Raw genomic sequence first — 22,796 nt, 5'->3', positions numbered from 1 at the left:
TTGTAATGCGACACTGATGGTTGGTGTTTAGTGACGCCATTGCTCTGCGACGGTAGCGGAAGAGACGTGGCAAAAAAGCAATCTGACGAGATGTTAAAAAAATATTGAGGAAAGTATTCGAGAGTGTTGTTATTTGCTTCAGCTTGTGGTTGACTGGGAATTTCCGTTGATATTTTCAGGTAAATATAATATTGTTTCACTATTAGAATGTTGATTAGTTTGCGGGAAGTTTGATACAGTCGAGCAGCTAACGTTAACCATCCGTGGACTGTCACTGTCAGCTCGGTAATGTTTACATTTACTTTGGGTGTGACGGTATTTTACTAAATAATGGCACACTTTATATATATATATATATATATATATATATTAATTACAAAAAAAAAGACATTGTGAATTAATACAGTATATTAAGTGCCGAGAAGAGCTGCATAGTAAAAAAGTTTTATATTTAAAATGCATATTTTTAAGAGTATTTAGAATGAGCTCTCGAATCAATTCTAATTTATTGTACTCGACTTAATTTATGGATTCTGGATAATTATATATGGATGTTTTGCTCGACAGGGAGATCATGGGTTTGTGCAAGTGTCCTAAGAGGAAGGTAACGAACCTGTTCTGCTTTGAACATCGTGTCAACGTGTGTGAGCACTGTCTTGTATCCAATCACAACAAGGTGAGTGCTTTCATATTCAGTTAAAATACATGATTGAAAAGCTGTAGTCCACCCAAAAATAAAAATTCTGTCATAATTTACTCCCTCTCATGTTGTGCCAAACCTTTCTTTCTTCAGTGGAACTTAAAAGAAGATACATTTAAAAATATGTTGGTAATGAAAAAGGTTTGTTACTGTTGAATTCTATTGTATGGTAAAAAATATATATAATGGAAGTCATTGGAAACCAAACCTATTTGGTTACAAATTCTTAAAAGTCTTGTTCCTGCAGAAAAAAAAGAAATGCATAAAGGTTTGGAATGAGACAAAGGGTGAGGAAATGATGACAGAATTTTAACTTTTGGGTTGACTATCCCTTTAGGAAGAATAAACAATGCATTTGGAAGATTTATACACAGATAAACACACTTCTGTTTCCTGTTACTCTTATTTGTACAGTGCATTGTACAGTCATACCTGCAGTGGCTACAAGACAGCGATTACAACTCCAACTGCAGCCTGTGCAGCCAGCCCTTAGATTCCCAGGATACGGTTCGACTAGTTTGTTATGGTGAGAAGCTACAGAGATATAATCTATTCTAGTGAACTCAGAGTCAGAAGTTCAGAAAAAGTAATGACGCATTTTACACAGTAGTCTATATGAATTTCTTCATTGGTGTGGCTTTTATTTGGTATATTCTGGAATAGACTTTATTATTGGGATTATTATTTTATCATTTCAATTACATTTCATTATTTACCATGCCAGATTTATTCCACTGGTCATGTCTGAATGAGTTGGCTGCCCGTCAGCCTCTCTACACGGCACCTGCTGGGTACCAGTGCCCAACATGCCAGGGTCCTGTGTTTCCACCCCCAAACCTGGCCAGTCCTATTGCAGACATGCTGAGAGAACTACTGTCCTCCGTCAACTGGGCTAGAGCAGGACTGGGCCTTCCGCTGGTGAGGAAATATGCCATCAGTTATGATACACCACTTCACAACTATAGACACACATACTTTTTCCACACCTGAGTTATATAGTAGATAAATAGTGATGGTAAATAATCAGCATTTCCACCAATTTAAAGGAATTATGTAATAAAATGATTGTATATTTAAGCTTCTTTAGGGACACTTTGTCTAGATTCCAGCACTGCACATTGTGGATGTTCTTTCATTCACTTTCATGAAGTGCATCTACAATTTTAAATATTTAAGACTGTAGATCAAGCATTAGCCATTAGATTTATTGATATTTTAAAATAAGATTGGAGAAGGACAGTGAGACTTTTAATTTAGTTAAATTGGTTTAAAATTGAATTAATTAATTGAGCAGGATTGAGTGACTTGTCAAAATAATCACACAGATTTAAAGGCCTATTGGCACTGAATGTAACATGAAAATACGGGACAAACCGAATTTGAAGATATAATAAATATTAACAGCAAACTTTTAGAGTAAATCTTACCTTATCCTTATCAAGACATTTGTCTTTCAACATTAAGGGCTAACACGGATTTGACCATTAATTTGCATTTGCATCTGGACTTCTTTCTGTCCAGATTGAAGACCCACCAGAGAGGGAGGAAACCTCAACACATGATGTTACGTGTTACTCTGAATGGTCAACTTTTGAGAGTGAGTTTTTCATAATTGTAATTTACATTTTTAGCAGGGTTCTTCCCACACATCCTGGGAAACCTGGAAATCTGTGATGCAGTTTTCCAGTCACGGAAATGTCATGGAAGATTAGAGAAATATATATTTTACTATAATCATTTTGTGGAAAACACTCCTACTGGTCAGTACTTAGAATTGATGTCAAATACAAATATTCATCAGGGATGTGTTTTTGTTTTTGTTATTTATTTGCATTTCCCTATTTCATGCATATTTCGTGCGTGGTTTGCTTCTGACAGCACTAAAAGGGCTTGCTTAACCATCTTCCACAGCTGTTGTGTTGGTAACAAAAGAAAAGCTTTAAACGTACAGTATGGAATTTTACGCCACTAGGGGTCGCTAACCTATTTACAATAACAAAGGCGTAGTTTGATGACGCAACATTTGCTAAGAATTATGGATCTTGTCGTCAACGTCAAGCCGACTGATCTAATCTATGGATCTAATAATGTTTATGGATGACTGAATACATCGATGCTTTTATCATGACTGTGATATGAAGCAGTTCGGGATTGCTAAGAGACAGCTATCAGCTCCACACGAGTCCCGCATAAGGAATATGGACATTTCATTCTACCGAACTAACGTTACACGCGAGTGCAGAATTACTACTCACAGTCACAGGTCAGTTTATTAGACAAATTAAACTTGTGAGGTAACGCAGCGTTGTTTCACTTGGTCTAACATTACACTATCACACTAAACTGCATTTGAATGTGTTGAAATGTATGTGTTAGTTTGTCTGTATGAGACTAGCAGTAAGCTAGATCAACATTAGAATAACATACAGATCATATTCTAACATTTCATCATGTTGAGCTATATAACATTGATTAGTTTTATGTAAATGTGCTCACCTGTTTAATAAAGTACATGTAGAAGCGGTCGAAGTCTCGGACGTGGAGCTCTCGTTTATATACTGTCTATGGGAGCTCTAGGCATCTCGAAAACACCGCGCTGATATTGATTCTCGTTTTAGTTCTCCTTTTGTATCCAAAGTCTGCTTGCCATGGTCCATAATGTTTGAACGAAACAACAACAGCGTGCAAATAGACATTGCGAACTACCGTCAGTCGCTTTGGTTACTATCAGAGGGCTCTGGTTCATAGCTCTGGTTGCCATGGCAGTTCGAGCGGAAACCAGGGACAACGCGGATATGACGCCATTGACGGCGACAAAACGGAAATAAAGAAACGGGACGTTTCTCGAATTAAATTACAAATTTCTCCTGGTTTGAAAGTTGTTGGAAACAGTCGGGATAATGTAAGTACACAAAAAAAAAATATATATAACATAGATATAGTGATTTTTGCTATTTTTAAAGCAAAAAAGTTACATATTGTGGCTTTAAGGTCTTGTTTTCTGCCAAAAAAAAAAAAAAACTGTATGGTTAAGAAATTAAGACTGCCATAACTATTCATATAATGATTTATATATATATATAAGTGAGTACACTCATCACATTTCAGCAAACATTTTAGTATATCTTCTCAAGGAACAATACTATAGAAATTAAACTTGGATATATATTTTATAGTCAATGTGCTGCTTGTATAGCAGTATATATTTACTGTCCTCTGAAAATAACTCAAAATACAGCCATTATTGTCAAAATAGCTGGCAACAAAAGTGAGTACACCCTAAGTAAACATGTCAAAACTGTGTCCAAAGTGTCAATATTTTGTGTGAGTACCATTGTTATCAAGCATTGCCTTAATCCTCCTAGGCATGGAATGGAGGATTAAGCTGCTGGATGTTAGACATGTGGCGCTTCTCCACCTTCCGCTTGAGGATGCCCCACAGGTGCTCAATAGGGTTCAGGTCTGGAGACATACTTGGCCACTCCATCACCTTCACCTTCAGCTTCCTCAGCAAGGCAGTTGTCATCTTGGGGGTGTGTTTGGGGTCGTTATCATGCCGTTCGGCCCAGTTTCTGAAAGGAGGGCATCATGTTCTGCTTCAGAATGTCACAGTACATGTTGGAATCCATGTTTCCCTCAATGAAGTGCAGCTCCCCGGTACCAGCAGCACTCATGCAGCCCCAGACTGTAGGCAAGGCACAATTTTCTTGGTACTCCTCACCAGGGCATCGCCACACATTCTGGACACCATCTGAGCCAAACAAGTTTATCTTAGTCTCATCAGACCACAGGACATGGTTCCAGTAATTCATGCTCTTGGACAGGCTGCTTTCAGCAAACTGTTTGTGGGTTTTCTTGTGAGCCAGCTTCAGAAGAGGCTTCCTTCTGGGACGACCGCCATGCAAACCGACTTGTTGCAGTGTGTGACGTATGGTCTGAGCACTGACAAGCCGACCTTCCGCTTTGCAACCTTTAAAGCAATGCTGGCAGCACTCATGCGTCTGTTTTTTGAAGCCAGCTTCTGCACCTGACACACAGCACGAGGACTCGACTTCTTTGATTGAGCCTTGCGAGGCCTGTTACGAGTGGAGCCCGTCTTGGAAAACCTCTGTATGACCCTGGCCTGTACTGTAACTAAGTTTCAGGGCTTTACCAATCTTCTTATAGCCTAGGCCATCTTAGTGGAGAGCAACAATTCTAATTCTCAAATCCTTAGAGAGTTCTTTGCCATGAGGTGCCATGTTGATCATCCAGTAGTCAGAATGAGAGAATTGTTCTCAAAGCACAAATTTTAACTGCTCTAATACAAGATATATAAATTTGTATGGTCCTGTCAAGCAGACAAAAACATGAACATGATGAATAGGACATGTGACTTTGCATGGTTAAACGACGTACAGCGATTATCACTTAGGGTGTAAGCACTTTTGTTGCCTACATTGACTACTCTAAAGTATATCCAAGTTTCATTTCTATAGTATTGTCCCTTGAGTAGATATACTAAAATGTGAGGGCTGTACTCACTTTTGTGAGATACTGTCTATGTGCATTTATATACTTGTATACTTATATATACATTACCTGCGTCTGTGAAGCGGCTCTCTACTAACAATGAAGCTGTGAGTTTAACTACTTAAACACAGACAACCTCCTTGCTGCTAATTTAGTGATTCAATAGTGAAGTTGATTTATTAATAAAAGTTGTGGGGCTGGGTGAGCAGCGCAAACTGTGAATTAAAGGGATAGTTCACAAAAAATTAAAATTCTGTCAACATTTATTCACCCTCAAGTTGTTCCAAAACTGTATGAATTTCTTTCTTTTGCTGATCACAAAAGAAGATCTTTGGAAGAATATTGGTAACAAAAGAGTTGATGGGCTCTATTGACTTCCATAGTATATAAAAAAAAAAACGTCAATGGGGCCCATCAACCGACATTCTTCAAAATATCTTTTGTGTTTAGCAGAAGAAAGAAAGGTTGTATTGCACACCTTCCTACCAATCAGACTTGAGTATTGAGACAGACCATGGTATAAAAAAAGTACTGAAGCTAATTATTCAAACATTCTTCAAATTAATTTAATCAACATATCTGTGTTCTAGCCCCTGCAGTGGATATAACGATGTCAAACCCCACACTCACCAGCCTACCACCCCATCAGGATGTGGAGCACATCCACAATAATGGAGAACTGAGTGTCCAGAAACACTCTGTCATCAATATGAGCACCACCTCTACCACCGACACAGTCACTATTAACACAGGTATCCTCCAGCACTGACGTACTGTAGCATGAATATGTAACTATTTAACAAATTCATTTTTTATTTTATACAATCTTGCTACAGAAATAAAATACAAATTGTGATTAAATTGTGTTGTGACTATTGTGCTCAGACTAGAATACTGGTTTACTGCATACTATGCAGTAAATAATGCATACTTTATGTGAAATAATTGTTGCAAAAATAAACAATGCATGTGCAAATTTCAGACAGTAGAATACTTTGTGTCACTCTTTGTCACATTACTACTTGGAATGTTTAATACAGTGAAAGATGTGAGTGATTTATTGATCCAATGTTATTGATCAACTTTTTGACCATAAAAAAAAAAAAAAGTCATTAAATTATTCCACTTCGGCAGCTCAATCACATGATGTGTCAAGAACAACAGGTTTAAAATCACATATGATGTATTTATTTGTCACTCAGGAAATGGAACTTGGTTGCATTGCATTGTGGGATATAGTATCTCACGTAGTGTGTTGTACTTGTATGACAAAGTATAGTCTCTGATATATTCTTTGTTGATTTCTTGCAATGCATCTTCTCAGCTACTTCCCCAAGAAAGGTGTACGACACAAGGGATTCAGGAAACAGTGAAGTGATGCAGATTGACTTTGATGATGATAAATACCGCAGACGGCCTGCCCTTAGCTGGTTTGCACAGGTCCTAAAGTGAGTGTCCTCAGTCTGTGGCTCAAATTCATTTATTGCAAATGTTTGCTATGGCCTTATCTTATTTGTCGTATGCTGTAATATATTTTCACTGGCAGTTTTGACAGCTTTTTTTTTTTACAACTAGTACATGTAAATCCATGCAAATATTTGTTTACTAATCACAACTATTTTACTAATTTAATTGATTTAAATTTACTATGGTAAAAAAAAAAAAATATTTTCATAATATTTACAAATATGCTTGTGTGCATTTATTCTTTTTCCTAGGAATCGTAGTAACCCTAAGAAAAAGGCCCTCACACTGAAACAGCGAATCTTCATGTTGCTGTTAGTTGGAGTGATTGGTTTCTTCACCCTCATCATCATCATGGCTAAACTGGGTCGGGCCTCTGCTGAGTCAGACCCGAACCTGGATCCCATGCTGAATCCCAACATCAGGGTAGGCAACATGTAACGGATCAACTTCCAGATAAAGCTCAATGTGTGGATTCAGCGTGGAGTTTGACTTTACTGGTAAACCGTGAACTGGAAATGCTGGAGAAGGAATGCTCCTCAAGATTCTGGGACTAGTGTGAAGATACTGCTGTTTGGATTGTGCGAGGAAAGTGTGACTTAGTGGTCAACTTGAGAGAAGATAAAGATGGAGATGGTCAAGAAGTTGTTGCACAACAAATCTCCTGTTTCTCTTGAGTGAGATGATATAGGCTCTATAAAAGTGTGTGCAACTGTGTTTCGTTCAGTTCTGTAATTCTCCCTGGCATACCCTTCTTAAAATTGGGATCAAAGGTTTTATGTCATTGTTCTGAAATCTTTCATTATTTCTTATAATATGCACAGAACTCATTAGGATCACACATGGAATTGGTGAGATTATTGCTTCTCTGAGTATACATGGTTATGAGGTGTCTTTTTTTTTTTCCGTCTTTTTAAAAAAAAATAGTTGATTGCCTTTTATACATTTCTGATTCAGTTAGACCCCTGCCTGTGAATAGGCTTTTGCTGATCTCTCTGCAGTGGATTGTATGGACTGTAAAACTGATTTACTAAAGCATTTAGAAAATGGTTTTGGTTGGCAAATTGCAAAATGCTTTAGTAGATATAGCTTTAAGTAGACAGATGCAAACTGTACTTGGTGAATGAAGTGTCTGGGCCATATTTCATTCAAAAATTATATTTTGAATTACAGAAATGAAGCCTATTTTAGGGCTTCTATTTGAAGCCTATTGTGTTTTTTGTTGTTGTTTTTTTTACATTGTGACATTATTAAAATAACAACTATGTGGTCTCTATATTTCCATTACTGTTATGAAAAAAAGGACTCAATACAGTAATGGAAATCATCATGTCTGAACACAAACTTTTTAATCAGCACAAATTAAATGCAGTACTATAAATACGATAATGCATACCTACAAAACTACTTTAATGTACTGTACAATTTAAATTATATAATTTTTTTCACTACTGAGAATTCAGAAATGGATATTTTTGTTCTTATGCAAATTATACTTAATTATTATATTTATATTCTTTAGAGAAAGATATTTATCATTTTCTTTTGATCTGAAATATGACCCGAACATGTTCTTGACAGATTCACACAAACAGCCTTTGTACAGAAGAATTTAAAGTGTACTGTATATGTTTGCAAAACTCACCCCAGCAACCCAAAGCTCATATGTATCTGGAGATAAACATTGATATTATTTGCCATTCTCAAATATCCTTGTTGCATTTCTTGACTGTAGCAGTAATTAACAGCATTTAGTGGTTGACTTTATCCTTCAGCTCCAACTGTATCTCAAGAAAGCGATCATCTGGGTTTTCCCTACAGTGATTGCTTACTGGAGTGCCTACCATAATATTTACATCATCTCTGGTTGTGGTTCAACTTTATAACATGTTTATTTTTTTTTGCAATATACTTCTCTGTGTTCATGGATTGCCACTTTTGTCATAATATACATTATTGGGTCAATCCATCTCAAGTGTTACAATGGAGGTTGTTTTGTTTTGAGTGATTACCTCAATGTATTGGTATTGCAAAACCACTTTTTTTTTTCTTCTTATACTTGGTTTAAAGTTTAAAAAAAGAAACACTAAAAACAAAGTTGTGCAACATTAATTAAATTATTTATTAAAATATTTTTTCTAATTAATGTTATAGCAGAAGTACCAGAGGTACATCCAAGATAAAAGGGCCTTGAAATATCATCTTGGAGTCATTTAAATCATTTTAAGACTTTTTAGGTTCCCCTTGAAGGGTTGCACTTGTGGTCCCAGTGAATGTCACAGTCAGGGATTCCACTTTAGAGCAACACAATGCCAGACTGAGAAATGTTTTGCCCAGAATTCAAAAGAATTGACTATAACTCATGAGTGACTATGGATAAGGTGTCAAGGCTTGAGAAAACTAAAATACAAGCTATCTTAAACTTCTGAAGCTTGGGAGAAGTTTGGCACCAATCCCTTTCATTTGAATGGGAAATTCATCAGTTGGTGATAGATTATCAATGAGAAGGCTTTACTGGCAGGAACAACAGCCAGTAATGTGATAAAACCACAAGCCAGAGACAGAATTCCTAAATCAGGAATCGTGACAATAGGCCATGTTACAATAGGAGTTCCAGCAATTTGCAAAGCAGTACAAATTCCAACGTGTAATTTCCAGTCTATTGCATGCACACGCGAAAAGGCAGAAAAGGGAAGGCACACCCTCTAATGACTTCACTGAAAAGCTGTGGATGATGGGTCAGATCCATACCTCACTTCCCCATTGGACTGTTGTGTATCGCCAGCTGAACTGTTAATGGATCGTAAGATGTACCACCCTTCCATATTTTTCTCAGACTGAACTAAACAAGGGTCTGAAGCAGAGAAAAAAGCTAAAAATGTAAACAAAAGAGATATTATTATGATACTCCCACCTCTACGGAGCCCATAGTGAGAATTAATGCAAACACATGGAGCAAAAAAGCAACTGTGTTTGAAAGAATTAATCCCAGATCTGACAAAGTGCTAACAAAACTGGTCAAGTGGAAGAGCCTGAACTTCAGCCTGAACCTGAACTGTCACAGAAACACAATAAACATTCTGATTTACCTGTGCTAAGATGATCAATATCTAGATGATGAATCTAGATTCTAGAAGTTTAATGACACATAGTTTTGAATCCATTTATTTTTAAATGTATTGTCTTGAAAATTGAGTTGAATTGCATGTGTAGTTTCATTTGAATTATGTATCTCTCGAAACAAAAGGAGATCAGTGCTGTTTGTTAGATGTGCAGGAATGGTTTTGCAAAACATGATGTTTTAACAAAGGTCGGGAGGAGCACGTTCAAATGATCTACCCAATCAGTACGATTGGAGGCCTATATATACAGTATACTGTATATAAAGCCGACTCACCTCCATTCCTCGACAGTCTTTTCTGCATTCCTCCTCCACCCTGACTCCTCACTCTCGACTAGTTCCTATCCCAGCCAGGGATACGGGGGAGAACTCTGGGTTCAGGCCACATTCCAAGCTCGGAGCCCTCCCCCGCCAGCACGCCAAATACGCATTCTCTTTTACTCTATCTGATTATTTGTACGTGTAAACTTGTGAACAATGCTATTTATGTTTAAAGCAATAAAAAGAATGAATGAATAAAATGCACATTCTGTACTGTATATTGTATATTGCAATGCATTATTTACCCCTACTGGCCTCACTAACACCTCTTCCAGCAGCAACCTGGTTTTCCTAGGAGGTCTCCCATCCAGGTACTGACCAGCCTCAGCCCAGCTTAGCTTCAGTGGGCTCCTCACTTCTTATTTGTGCATCCTTGGGTGCTTCTAATTTTTTTATTGGTGCATCCTCGTTTCCTTTCCTCGCGTCTCAGCTCCTCCCCCTGTAGGATATGAGGGAAGGCTGCAAGGAAAGAAAAGGAGGACGGAGGAATTGAATTAAAGCTTTTTTATACATTGGAATACTTGATCACCCGAGTGTCACTTTACAGCGTCATCAGCAGAGCTCTAAGGATCTGCCCTTATGTTGTTAAAGTTTGGTTATTTAAGAAATTCACTATACATATTAATAAAGCAAGATACCCTGTTGAAATATGTGAGATGTGTGGTTTATATAAACTGCAAAGGTGAAGTATAAATTAAAATGATTGTGACCGATGTGAAGGGGGAGGAGAATTTATATGTGCGTCACATTTAGTCTATAAAACTCTTCCGCATAGGATACACCCGTGTAGTTGAGAGACACAAAATACCTGTGTGATCAAAGAAGAACCCGTGTGATCAAATAAGAACCTTCTGTCTGAGTAGGGTGTTACATAAAATGGTGGCCCGTACGGGGAACTCAAATTCCCTCTTAGGCTTAGACTGCTTTACAATATACAGTTGAGCAAAATTTCGTTGCAAGGCTCTGAGCATACAAAAAGACAATATAAATATAAGTATGAACAATATAAAATTATATGCAATATAAAATGAACAATTATGAAACAGTTATGACTAGTACAAATATCTATAGCAGCAGGATGTATTGCGGTAAAAAAGACAGATAAATGGACAATATAACATTAAAATGACTTAGTGCAAATAGGGTTCACAGTTACCATGTAAGTGACTAGTGTCATATGTATGGGGGAGAGGGATTATTGGGAGTTTAGCAGTCTTATGGCATGGGGGATGAAACTGTTGTAGAATCTGGATGTCCTGCATTTGAAGCTGCTGAACCTCTTGCCAGAGGGCAGCCGGGAGAACAGTACATGGTTGGGGTGGAAGGAGTCCTTTGAAATTGACTGAGCCCTGGTCAGGCAGCGTCTGCAAGCAGTGTCATGGATGGAAGGAAGTGCTGCCCTGATGATTTTCTCCGCTGTCCTCACCACTCTCTCTACACGTTTCCAGTCTTAGGCGTTGCAGGCCCCAAACCAGACAGAGATGCAGCTGGTCAGTATGCTCTCTATTGTGCCTCTGTAGAAAGTGGTGAGGATGGGAGAGGGGAGGTTTGCCCTTCTCATCCGACGCAAAAAGTGCAGACGCTGCTGTGCTCTCTTCACAAGAGCAAAGGTGTGGAGAGACCAGGTCAAAGTGTCTGTGATCTGCACCCCCAGGAATTTGATGCTGCTCACCTGCTCCACTGTGGCGTTGTTGATGAGGAGGGGGGTATGCCTTGGCTGTTTTTTCCTTAAGTCAAAGACAATCTCTCTTGTTTTGTTGACATTCAGGATTAGATTGTTTGTCACACCATTCCACCAGGTGTTTTACCTCCTCTCTGTAGGCCAGTTCATTATTGTCCCTGATGAGACCCACCACTGTCATGTCGTCCGCATACTTAATGATGCGGTTTGTACTGTACCTGGCACGGCAGTCATGGGTCATCAGGGTGAAGAGCAGTGGGCTTAGTATGCAGCCCTGGGGGGAGCCGATACTAAGGGAGATGACGCTGGAGGTGTTTTTTTCAACCCTCACAGACTGGGGTCTGTCTGTGAGGAAATCCAGCAGCCAGTTACACAAGGGGGTATTGAGTCCAAGGTGGGCCAGTTTGCTCACCAGGTTCTGGGGGATGATTGTATTAAATGCTGAGCTGAAGTCCAGAAACAGCATTCGCATGTGGGTATTGTTCTTTTCCAGGTGTTCAAAGCTCAGATGGAGTGTGGAGGAGACGGCGTCCTCTGTGGAGCGATATGTAAACTGTAGTGGATCAAAAGAAGGGGGAAGTTTGGAGATGATGTGATCCTTCACCAGCCTCTCGAAGCACTTCATGATTATGGGAGTAAGTGCGATGGGGCGGTAATCGTTCAGTGATGAAATTGTGGGTTTTTTGGGCACTGGTATGATGGTAGCAGTCTTGAAACAGGATGGAACGACAGCATAGGTCAGTGATGTGTTAAATATGTCCGTGAGGACATGAGCCAGCTGGTCAGCACAGTCTTTGAGCACCTGTCCCTGTATGTTATCGGGGCCCGCTGCTTTTCGTGCGTTCAGTCTTCTCAACGTCCTCCGGACATCAGTTGTCTCGAGTCTGAGTGCCTGTTCGTCTGGGTGAGGTATGGATTTCCTCACAGGAGTGTTGTTGAGTGATTCAAACCGACCAAAGTAGTTATTGAGTACGTTGAGGAAGTCTATGTTGTCCTCACAAGGTAAGGGAGCAGCCTTGTAATCTGTGATGGTCCGGATGCCTTGGTTTGTGCCGGTTTGGTGTTTGTCGGGTTGTGGAAGAATCCCTGGGTTTTCTGACCATAGGCACGCTTTGCTGTTCTGATGGTACGGTTCAGGTTGGCTCTGGCTGATCTGAGCGCCTCTCTGTCCCCACACTTGAACGCTGCATTTCGTACCCTCAGTATTGCACGTACCTAATTGGTCATCCAGGGTTTCTGATACCCCTTTTCCACCAAGGCAGAGCTGGTGCTGGTTCGGAGCCAGAGCCTAGTTTCAAATCGGTTCTTTGTTTTTCCACCGCCAAAGCACCAGCTCCGAACCAGTAAAACTGGTTCTTAAGTAGCACCAAATCATTGCAGGGTCTAGAACGGAGCCAAGAAAGAACCGCTTGCGTCAGAGGCTGGGGGCGGGGTTACCGTGGCCAACAAGACTGAAGAGAAACTTGTGACCGCCATTTTTAAATAGCAGCTAGTCGAGCTAATAGCAGCTCGATTATAATATCCGTCTATGTAAGTTACGGTGAGCTGCACGAACACGTTGGATTCGCCGTGTTTGGATGCCGATTTATTTTCGCAAACCCATGAGCATCCATAGTAACGCAACGTCTATTATTGTTGATGCCTTGTTCGAGATGCATCGGAGCAGCGTGGACCGATCAGAGCTGCGGGAGTGTTTGGAGATCATACGACTCCTTGTGCTTTTTGATCGCTTTCGCAGTGCTTTGATTTCATGTGCTGATCGTTCTGCGAGAAGCCGATGCATCTCGAACTAGTCTGGTGTGTTTGTGTTTGGCGCTGCCGGACTAGCATTGCTGGGCAACATGATACGTATGCAGTGACGTAAGATATAGCTCTGTTGTGGCTCTCTGGCCGGTGGAAACGCAAACCGGTTCGTCAGTCGAACCAACTCCGAACTGGCAATAGCTCTAGCTCTGAACCAGCACCCGGTTCTTGTTGGTGGAAAAGGGGTATGATTTGCCCGTGTGATGATGGTCTTGGTAGCAGAGACATCCTCCATGCATTTCTGGATGTATGCAGACACGGATTCAGCATACTCCTCTACGTTAGTGTATTGGTTTTCAGTTGCAGCTTCCTTGAACATGTCACTGTCCGTGCACTCAAAACAGTCCTGTAATGCTGACACAGATCCTGCAGGCCAGTGCCCGGTTGCATAAAGCACCTTAAGTTTTTCCCTTAAGTATGATACTTAAGGGGCGATTTCCCCTTACCTAAGAGAATAACTTAAGGGTGTTGCACATAATCTCTTAAACGGTTCTCTTAGGTAAGGGAAACATTTAAGTGTTTCACGACAGCGATCCTGGATTTACGTTATAAAAATCTGTTGTTGCCATAGATACTCAAAACACTAACACTTTCGCAATCAAATAAAGTAGGCTAGGATATCGGAATGGATAAAGAAAACAAAAAAAGAGAGCCTAATTGGACAGAGGAGGAGAAATGCATTCTTCTTGACGAATATGGTAAAAGAAAAAACATTTTTGACCGTTGCGTTTAAATGACGGGAAAGCCCCCGCAACCCGGTGAACCTCTCTGCTGATCAGACGATTTATGCACGTGGAAAACATCTCCCGCTAATATTGCGCGTCGATCAAATCGGTATTCCTGCAACCATTTTTTATCGCTAAGATGGTCCAAAGGGTTCTCCCTATCCCTAAAAAATATTCTTGGCACATAATGATCTTCAGCTGGTTCCATAAATTCAGCCATGTCGTCTTATTTTTGTCCGCGTTACTCTTAAGGTTACGATTTCCAATCCTTAAGTTATAGGCTACTTAGGGAAATTACCGTTAAGGGGTTTTATGCAACACTTGACGCTTTTTAAGGGATTACTTAAGTGAAAAAAACAGCGTTTAAGGGAAATTCTAAGTGTTTATGACGTTTCACTTAAAGAAACCCTTAAGTAACACTTAAGGTTTTTTTTCTGCAACACCCTTAGGTTTAAGGGAAACATAAGGGCGAACTTAAGGGAAAATTACACTTAAGGTGCTTTATGCAACCGGGCACAGACCCTCACCTGCTTCACAGTGGGTTTCCCTCGGGTGAGCAGGGGCCTGTATGCAGGAATCAGCATTACAGAAAGATGGTCTAATGAGCCAAGGTGGGGGTGGGGTGTTGCCTTGAATGCTGCCCTAATGTTTGTGTAGGCTCTGTCTAGTGTGTTTGAGCCTCTGGTTGCAAAGTTCACATACTGATGGAAATGGGGGAGAACTGTCTTCATGTTGGCCTGATTAAAATCCCCAGCAACAATGAAGACACCCTCTGGATGTGTAGTTTGTAAGTCACTGATGGAGCGGTAGAGCACACTCAACGCCTCCTTGGTATTAGCACTGGGTGGGATGTAAACAGCAGTGATGATGACGGTGGTAAATTCCCTGGGCAGATAAAAGGGTCTACATTTTATGGTCAAAAACTTGATGTCCGGAGAACAATGACTTGAGACCACCTTGGCATTATTACACCAGCTGTTGTTATTATAGATGCAAACACCACCTCCCCGGGTTTTACCACTGAGAGCGCAGCTCCTGTCCGACCGGAAATTTGTTAGCCCCTCCATACTAACAGCATCGTCAGGGATGGAGGAGTTTAACCATGTCTCAGTCAGAATTATGACACAGCAGTCTCTCATCTCACGATTTGTAGTTAAGTCCAGCTTCAAGTAATCCACTTTGTTCTCCAGGGAGTGGATGTTGGCGAGCAAGATGGATGGAAGCGGCGTCCTACAAGGGTTAGCCTTTAGCTTAGCTGTTAGCCCTCCGCGGCTACTACGCTTCCGCTTCCTATCACACCGTCTCCGTCTCCTCCGGGTGCGGCCCGAGCTGATGGGAACTCCCGCTGCTTCGTTGGCCACTGGGTCTTTCTGGCATAGCAGTCCGATGCTGTTTAGTGTGTGCAGAGTTGTACTGTCCACTGTCGTTGATATGCAGTATACGCGTAGTTCTAGGATAAACTGCTGATCGTATGTTAGTCTACCCTTATTACACCGAACTCTCATTACTAACTTAGCCGGTGTAGATGCCTTATTTGCCGTTAAATAGATGGATATCTAGGCCTACTTCTTCAAAGACACATATTGATACCCGCCGTGATTTGGAGGTGCAATCTCTGAAAGACCAAATAAAGCATTTACAGCAGAAGATTAGTGTTATGAGTGTAACTCATAGCCAGTCGCCAGAGCAAGCTCAAAGACCACCCAGCACTTGGTCTATGCCACCCAAAGGCAGGTCTAGACAGATCCAGGAGGACTACTTCTGCTATCGATGTGGAGAAGATGGACACATCGCAACTAGGTGCCAAGCCCCTGAAAATCCCACAAAAGTGATCCAAAAGCTAGCCCGTTCACTAAGGAAGGCTAAGAGTGACAGAAGTGAAACACCAAATGACAGCAGTAAGGCAGGAAAACCTGATTGTTTTTCAAAGAAAAGCCAGATTGATGCCTTAGAAACAGCATGTCTCCCTAAAGGATTGGTGGGGCCTACCTCTACAGTGTCCCTGAAGCTCAATGGACATCCTTGTAGAGCTCTTTTGGACAGTGGATCCCAAGTCACTATTGTGTTTGACTCTTGGTATTCTAAATACTTGCTTGATGTGCCATTTCACTATCTACTGTATATGGGGACTCAGTTCATCTAATTATTCTTACAAGGGCTATATTGTGGTTGATGCCTCTTTCCCCACCTCCGGTACCAAAGTGGAGGAAACCATTTCCATTCTAGCATTGGTCTGTCCATAGCCCCAAGGACCCCAGTCAGTCCCAGTGATAATTGGGACAAATGGCAGTTTTTTCACAAGGTTGGCTGTGCTAACAGAAGAGACTGGTTCTTCCAACGTTGCTCACAGCTTTAGGATCAGTTCGCCTTACCAGGAGCTGTGTTGTCCGCAAAACCTAAACCAATTGAGAGTGGTGACTGTTCACAGGGAAGAGTCAAGTGGGTGGGACCCGGTTCACTGACAGTACCTTCAAAAAGGGAACTCCAAGCAATATGTCAAGTAGAGTTCTGCAGAAGGAATATCCCCTGATACTGAAAAAGTGAAAGCCATTACCAGCTGGAAGATGCCGACAGACCTGAAAACCTTACAGTCTTTTCTGGGGTTCTGTGGGTTTTACCGCAGGTTCATTAAAAACTATTCTGCCATTGTGAGACCTCTGACAGAGCTGACAAAAGGTTACTTACCTGTGAATGGGAAAAGGAAGGTCACTTCTGAAGAGGAGATGTATTTCAGGGAAACTGACCACGTTTAGAGAGCATTGGGACCAAGAGTGCACAAATGCATTTGACAGCATTATCTATTGTCTCAACCATGCTCCAGTCTTGGCCTTTGCTGATCCTGAAAAACCCTATGTCCTCCATGTGGATGCCAGTTTAAAGGGATTAGGGGCTGTTCTAAATCAAGAACTGTCAATGACAGTGGATACCTCGGAGTGGAAAAAACAACTGAACTAAAAGATAGGTTCTACTGGCCTAAAATGATGATGACATTGAGTTGTATGTGAAAAATTGTGGCAGGTGTATTGCCATAAAGACCTTGCTTCTAGCACTTAGCACTTGCCTCTGGACAACTCTTCTGATAATTCTTTTCACTCCTCTATCAGAAATCTTGCGAGGAGCACTGGTCGAGGCAAATTTATGGTGAAATTATTGTCTTTCCACTTCCGTATTATGGCCCCAAAAGTGCTCACTGGACCATTCAGAAGCTTAGAATGGCGCCTATAACCAATGCCATCATTATGTTTTGCAACAATTAGGTTGCGAAGGTCTTGAGACAGCTCTTTGCTTTTACCCATCATGAGATGTGTCTTGTGTGACACCTTGGCAATGAGACCTTTTTGTAGGCCATCATTTGGGACTGAACCAGCTGTTATTAATTTCCACTGACAGGGGGCTGGATTGCTTTTTAATTACTGTAAGTTTTCAGCAGTTGTCTTGGCTTTCCATGCCTTTTTGCGCCTCCCTTTCTTCATGTGTTCAATACTTTTTCCCTGTGTCATTTCACATTATTACACATAACTTAATTTCTGAACTTATTTTTGTTTGTTTCTTTGTATGTATGGCTTACTTGGGTTGTTACCAACATCTTGTGAAAATTTCATGTCAATAGCACCTTTGGAAATATATTTACTGAGAAAAATGATGACGTGTTCAATACTTATTTCCCCCGCTGTATTTCTGGGAAGTACATAAAGTACATTTTTGAGAAGTATATAAAATGTAGACTGAAAGTATACTTTCTTATTTTTAGTTTAAAAGAAGTATGCTAATAGAACACTTGAATAAACTTATTTTTCATAAGGGTTGGCCTGTCACTGGATGAGGAAGCAGGAAAAACCCACTTGCAGTATGTCTGAAGAATGAAAGGTGAACTGCAAAAAGCATACAAGTTGGTTGCAGAAAGATCTCTGAAAAGCCATCAGAGAAATAAACGGTACTACGACAAAAAAGGTGATCGAGTTCTCATTAGGAATCTTGCTCTGACAGGAAAGCACAAGTTACATATATATGGAAATATTTACCATATATTGTGATAGAGCAACTAGAGAACTTACCAGCGTACAAACTAAAACCAGAGACAGGAATGGGAGGGGTGAAAACACTTCATAGGGATCTTTCACTGTCCATTGGAGATAATGTGAGATTTCAGAAACCAGATACAGAAAGAGAATTGGTAAAATCTCCAGTAACCCAAGCAAAACCTGCAAAGAAAGAGCAGTTAAGAAGAGAGAAAGAAACAGGCAAAGAGATTCCAAGTTTGGAGGTGTCCTCTGAAGATAATGATGAGAATGGATACTATCATGAAAATCTTGACTGGATTAGTACATTGACTAAGCCATTGTCTTCAGATTTCCCTGAGCCTGTAGTAGTAGAGGTGGAAGCTGTAGCCCGTGGTCCTGAAAATAATCCTCCTCCTGAAGAACTGATGGAGGAAAATCCAAGAACAGAGATTGAGGAGGATAATTCCTCCCATTTATTTCCTGGCTCAAAAGAGAACCTGCTAATTGATGGTGGAGAGAGTCAGTGTAGACATTCTCCTAGAAAGGAGATAAACACTATGGAAAGCTGTCCAAAGCGAAAGGTGAAACCAGTTGTAAAGTTGAGATATGATGAGTTGGGAGAGCCTTCAGATCAGCCTTTATCCATTGCTTATGGAGGGATGCTCATACGAGTTGAGGGGCTGTCTCAAAAGAGATATTCTTGTAGCACCATTTGATGTCATCCATTAGCACGATGTGTCTGTTGTGAAAAAAACCCAACATATCCTCACCTACAGGAACTGCCAGACATAGTTAAGTCAGCAGTTAATAGTCTCATGAGGTCATGAGATTTTGAGAAGGGGAAGGGTGTAACCTGGGTGAATTTGAGAAATTGAATGTAGTGTAATGGTGCGTTCACACCGGCGCGAGTGATTTCAATGTTAAGTCAATGCAAAGACGCGTTACGCGCGTAAAAAATTCCTGCGGCGCGAATGAGGCGTAGAGCGTGGCGCGGTAGACGCGAATACGCCTCATTCGCGCGTCAAGTTCGCGCGAATGGCGCGAATTGAGCGTCTGGCGCGTTAAGCGCGAATGTTTTATGTAGTGCTTTTTGTGCATTCTCGCGTTTGACGCAAATTCGCGTCTGCCGCCCGAGTTGAAAAATCTGAACTTCTGCGTCAATTCGCGCCGCGTTAACCAATCAGGAGCCTGCTTGCTGCTGTCACGTGGTGAAGTGACAGTTTATAATGTTATTTTATGTTTGGCCTCAATAAATTATTTTGTAATATGACTAAAATGCTTGGTGTGCAAAGCAAATCTTTCACATAAAAACTCGATTTCAATATATGAGATACTCATTTTGTATTGAATGCTATTTATTCCATATCTATTCTAGATTATATGAAACATTATTATTCTAATGTAAAGACAACAAACACAATTTAGTGTATAAAAACTAAAAAAAAAAAAAATCACAGGACAGGTTTCACTTTTGGAGGCTGGCTCCATTTATTATCAAAACAAAAATAAATGACAGATTAGGTGGGTGCGGGCGAGGGTGAACCTCGCGCCGGGCTGTAGAGCGCGGGCTCGACAGGCATAGACCACTCGAGGCCGAGGCCTTATACGGCCTACGCTGTCCTCGTCAGCGTCCTCACCGTTAGGTCCATCAAACCTAGCTCCTGGAGCAAATTGTGAAACTCTTGAAACCCTCCGGAGGGTCTGGTGGACCCGAGTACAGCGACGATGTCCCCTACGCAGCTGTTTCGCAGGGCATTTTAGCGCTGCGTTTCTGAGGCAACTCGTTATGAAGGCATAGTCATCCTAAAGGATGATGACTAACCAGATAGCGCTCTGATACAGGGGCGGCTGGCCAATAGAGGGCGCTGGGGCGATTTGTTTGTTTTTGTGTTGTCATAACCCAGCTCGGAGTTTATGACAAGGAAATAAAACGGAAACACTTAATACAAAGATAACCAATTTATTTACCAAACAGAACCAAAACTGAACACAAAATGCCGGCAATAACAAAACACAAAAGAGAAAACACGCCGGGGAGAGAACCACACTCTCTCTCTTTCGGAAGGCAGGAAGCAAGAAGCTTTTAACAGAACGTTAAACTCCAAACACAGGTGTCCTCCATCCACCCTCAGGATCACAGCCCCGCCCTTCCGAAACAAAGAATAACAAAGACAGGTATGCAGGCCGTCACACTCCCCCCCCTAAAAAAGGGGTTCCCAAAAGGAAACCCGACAACAACAATTACTCCAGCTTAAGCCCAAACAATTACCCCCAACCAACATTCAAAAATAAATGAATAAATACTTAACACTAGCCATTACTGTTCCAATCCTCAGCATCTTTCATTCCTACTTCTGGTTCAGTAATCGATGTACCTAAAAATCCAGAAGAGGCAGACAACTGTAGGAACAAAAACAATTACCCTAACGGCGCTCTGGACAGCGCATCCGCAATTACATTATCAACTCCTTTCACATAGCGAACGTCCAAACAATAGGACTGCAAAAACAATGACCATCGAATCAATCTTTGGTTTGGACACTGCAAGGAATTTAAGAAGGTCAAAGGATTATGATCGGTAAAGACCACCACAGGAGCACTGCCACTAACATAAACATCAAAATGTTTTAAAGCCATAATCAAAGCAAGCGTCTCCTTTTCGATCACAGAATAATTCGCCTGGTAACGATTAAATTTCTTTGAAAAGAAACTAACCGGCCTCTCGATACCACAGTCATCCTCCTGCATGAGGACCGCCCCAGCCCCTACCTGGCTCGCATCCACATACAATTTAAATGATCTATCCAAACACGGCGCCGCTAACACCGGAGCGGTACATAGAAGTGTTTTGACATGCTGGAAGGCACTTTGACAAACAGGAGACCAAAAAAATTTGACTTTATCCCTCAACAAATCAGTGAGAGGTGCCACAACGCTAGAAAAGTTTCTACAGAATGCTCTATAATAACCTACCAGGCCTAAAAAACGCATCAACTCTTTTTTAGTTGTTGGAACTGGAAACTGTTCCACCGCCTGAATTTTTGCATTCACCGGACGCACCTGACCCTGCCCAACTACTCGGCCAAGATAGGTCACGGTCGCCCTCGCAAACTCACACTTTGCAAGGTTGACCGTGAGCTTTGCCTCAGCCAAACGAGTAAACAATTCCTGCATACGTTCTAAGTGACTATTCCAAGTGTCTGAATAAATCACCACATCATCAAGATACACAGCGCAACCCTGCATGTCACCTACAACGTGATTCATGAGACGCTGAAAGGTCGCAGGTGAATTCCGAAGCCCAAACGGCATTACCTTATACGAATATAAACCCTTTGGAGTAATAAACGCAGCAATCTCACGAGCACGTCTAGACAAGGGCACCTGCCAATAGCCTTTAAGGAGGTCAAACTTACTGACAAACTTCGCAGCCCCCACCTGATCGATGCAGTCATCCATTCTCGGCAGGGGAAACGAATCCGGCTTTGTAACAGAATTAACTCTACGAAAATCAGTGCAAAAACGCATAGTACCATCCGACTTAGGAACAAGTATACAGGGAGAAGCCCAGCTAGAAAAACTAGGTTCAGCAATGTTATTTTCCAACATATATTTTACCTGGTCCTCCATTTGCTTTTGTTTGTCCGTATTTACCCGGTAGAACCTCTGCTTTATTGGTCTCCCATCGACCACCTCAATGTCATGTTCTGTCAGATGAGTGCACGTAGGCGAATCAGAAAATAAACAAGAAAACCGATGAATCAATTCTGTCAACTGCTCCGCACGTGCCACCGGCAAATGAGCAAACAGTTTTTCCAATTCAGCCAAAGTCTGCGAGTTATTAAAACCACCTATAGACATTTCTTCTACCTCATCCAACGTTTTTTCAATGTCTCTATCGTCAGTTTTAACCGAACCTACAGAGACCGCGACACATGCCGCATGAGCTTGAACTACTGAAGGAGGATCACTACACGCAGAAGGCTGAAGTACACCGGTAAAATAAGGTTTTAGTAAATTCACATGACAAAGCTGTGTACTTTTCCTACGTTCAGGAGTTGCAATAATGTAATTTTGCTCTGACACCTTCTTTACAACCGTATAGGGGCCTGCAAACTTTGCCTGAAACGGAGAACTAATTACGGGAAACAGAGCCAACACCTGGTCCCCTTGGCTAAACGTGCGTAACTCAGCATGCCTATCATACCACGATTTCATTTTCTCCTGAGATGACGCCAAATTTGTTTTCGCTAACATCCCAGCTGTATAAAGGCGATGTCGAAACCCATTAACAAAATCGATCAGGTTTACAGGAGGTTCAACATCCTTCCAACCATCTGCCAATGCTCCTAACGGACCCCGCACTTTATGCGCAAACACCAGCTCATTCGGAGAAAACCCCAAGCTCTCTTGTGTAACTTCTCTAGCTGAAAGCATTAACCAGGAAAGACCTTCCTCCCAGTCCCCA

The 22,796-nt window shown here is 41.2% G+C and overlaps 1 protein-coding gene across 1 annotated transcript; it reads left to right on the top strand.

Annotated features, from left to right (window-relative positions):
* Positions 1-27: 27 nt before the first annotated feature.
* On the top strand, positions 28-8,646 carry zfpl1 (zinc finger protein-like 1). The gene is made up of 8 exons (XM_082170998.1): positions 28-179; positions 568-676; positions 1,115-1,226; positions 1,425-1,618; positions 2,222-2,297; positions 5,803-5,964; positions 6,537-6,660; positions 6,931-8,646. Exons 2-8 carry the CDS (start codon positions 575-577, stop codon positions 7,115-7,117), a joined length of 957 nt encoding a protein of 318 aa, XP_082027124.1. The 5' UTR covers positions 28-179; positions 568-574; the 3' UTR covers positions 7,118-8,646.
* Positions 8,647-22,796: the final 14,150 nt, after the last annotated feature.

Source organism: Leuciscus leuciscus (assembly GCF_965113295.1).
Source record: "Leuciscus leuciscus genome assembly, chromosome: 5".
NCBI classification, from domain to species: Eukaryota; Metazoa; Chordata; class Actinopteri; order Cypriniformes; family Leuciscidae; genus Leuciscus; species Leuciscus leuciscus.
The sequence above is the reverse complement of the archived record's forward strand: the minus strand, read 5'-3'. Positions and strand labels throughout refer to the sequence as shown.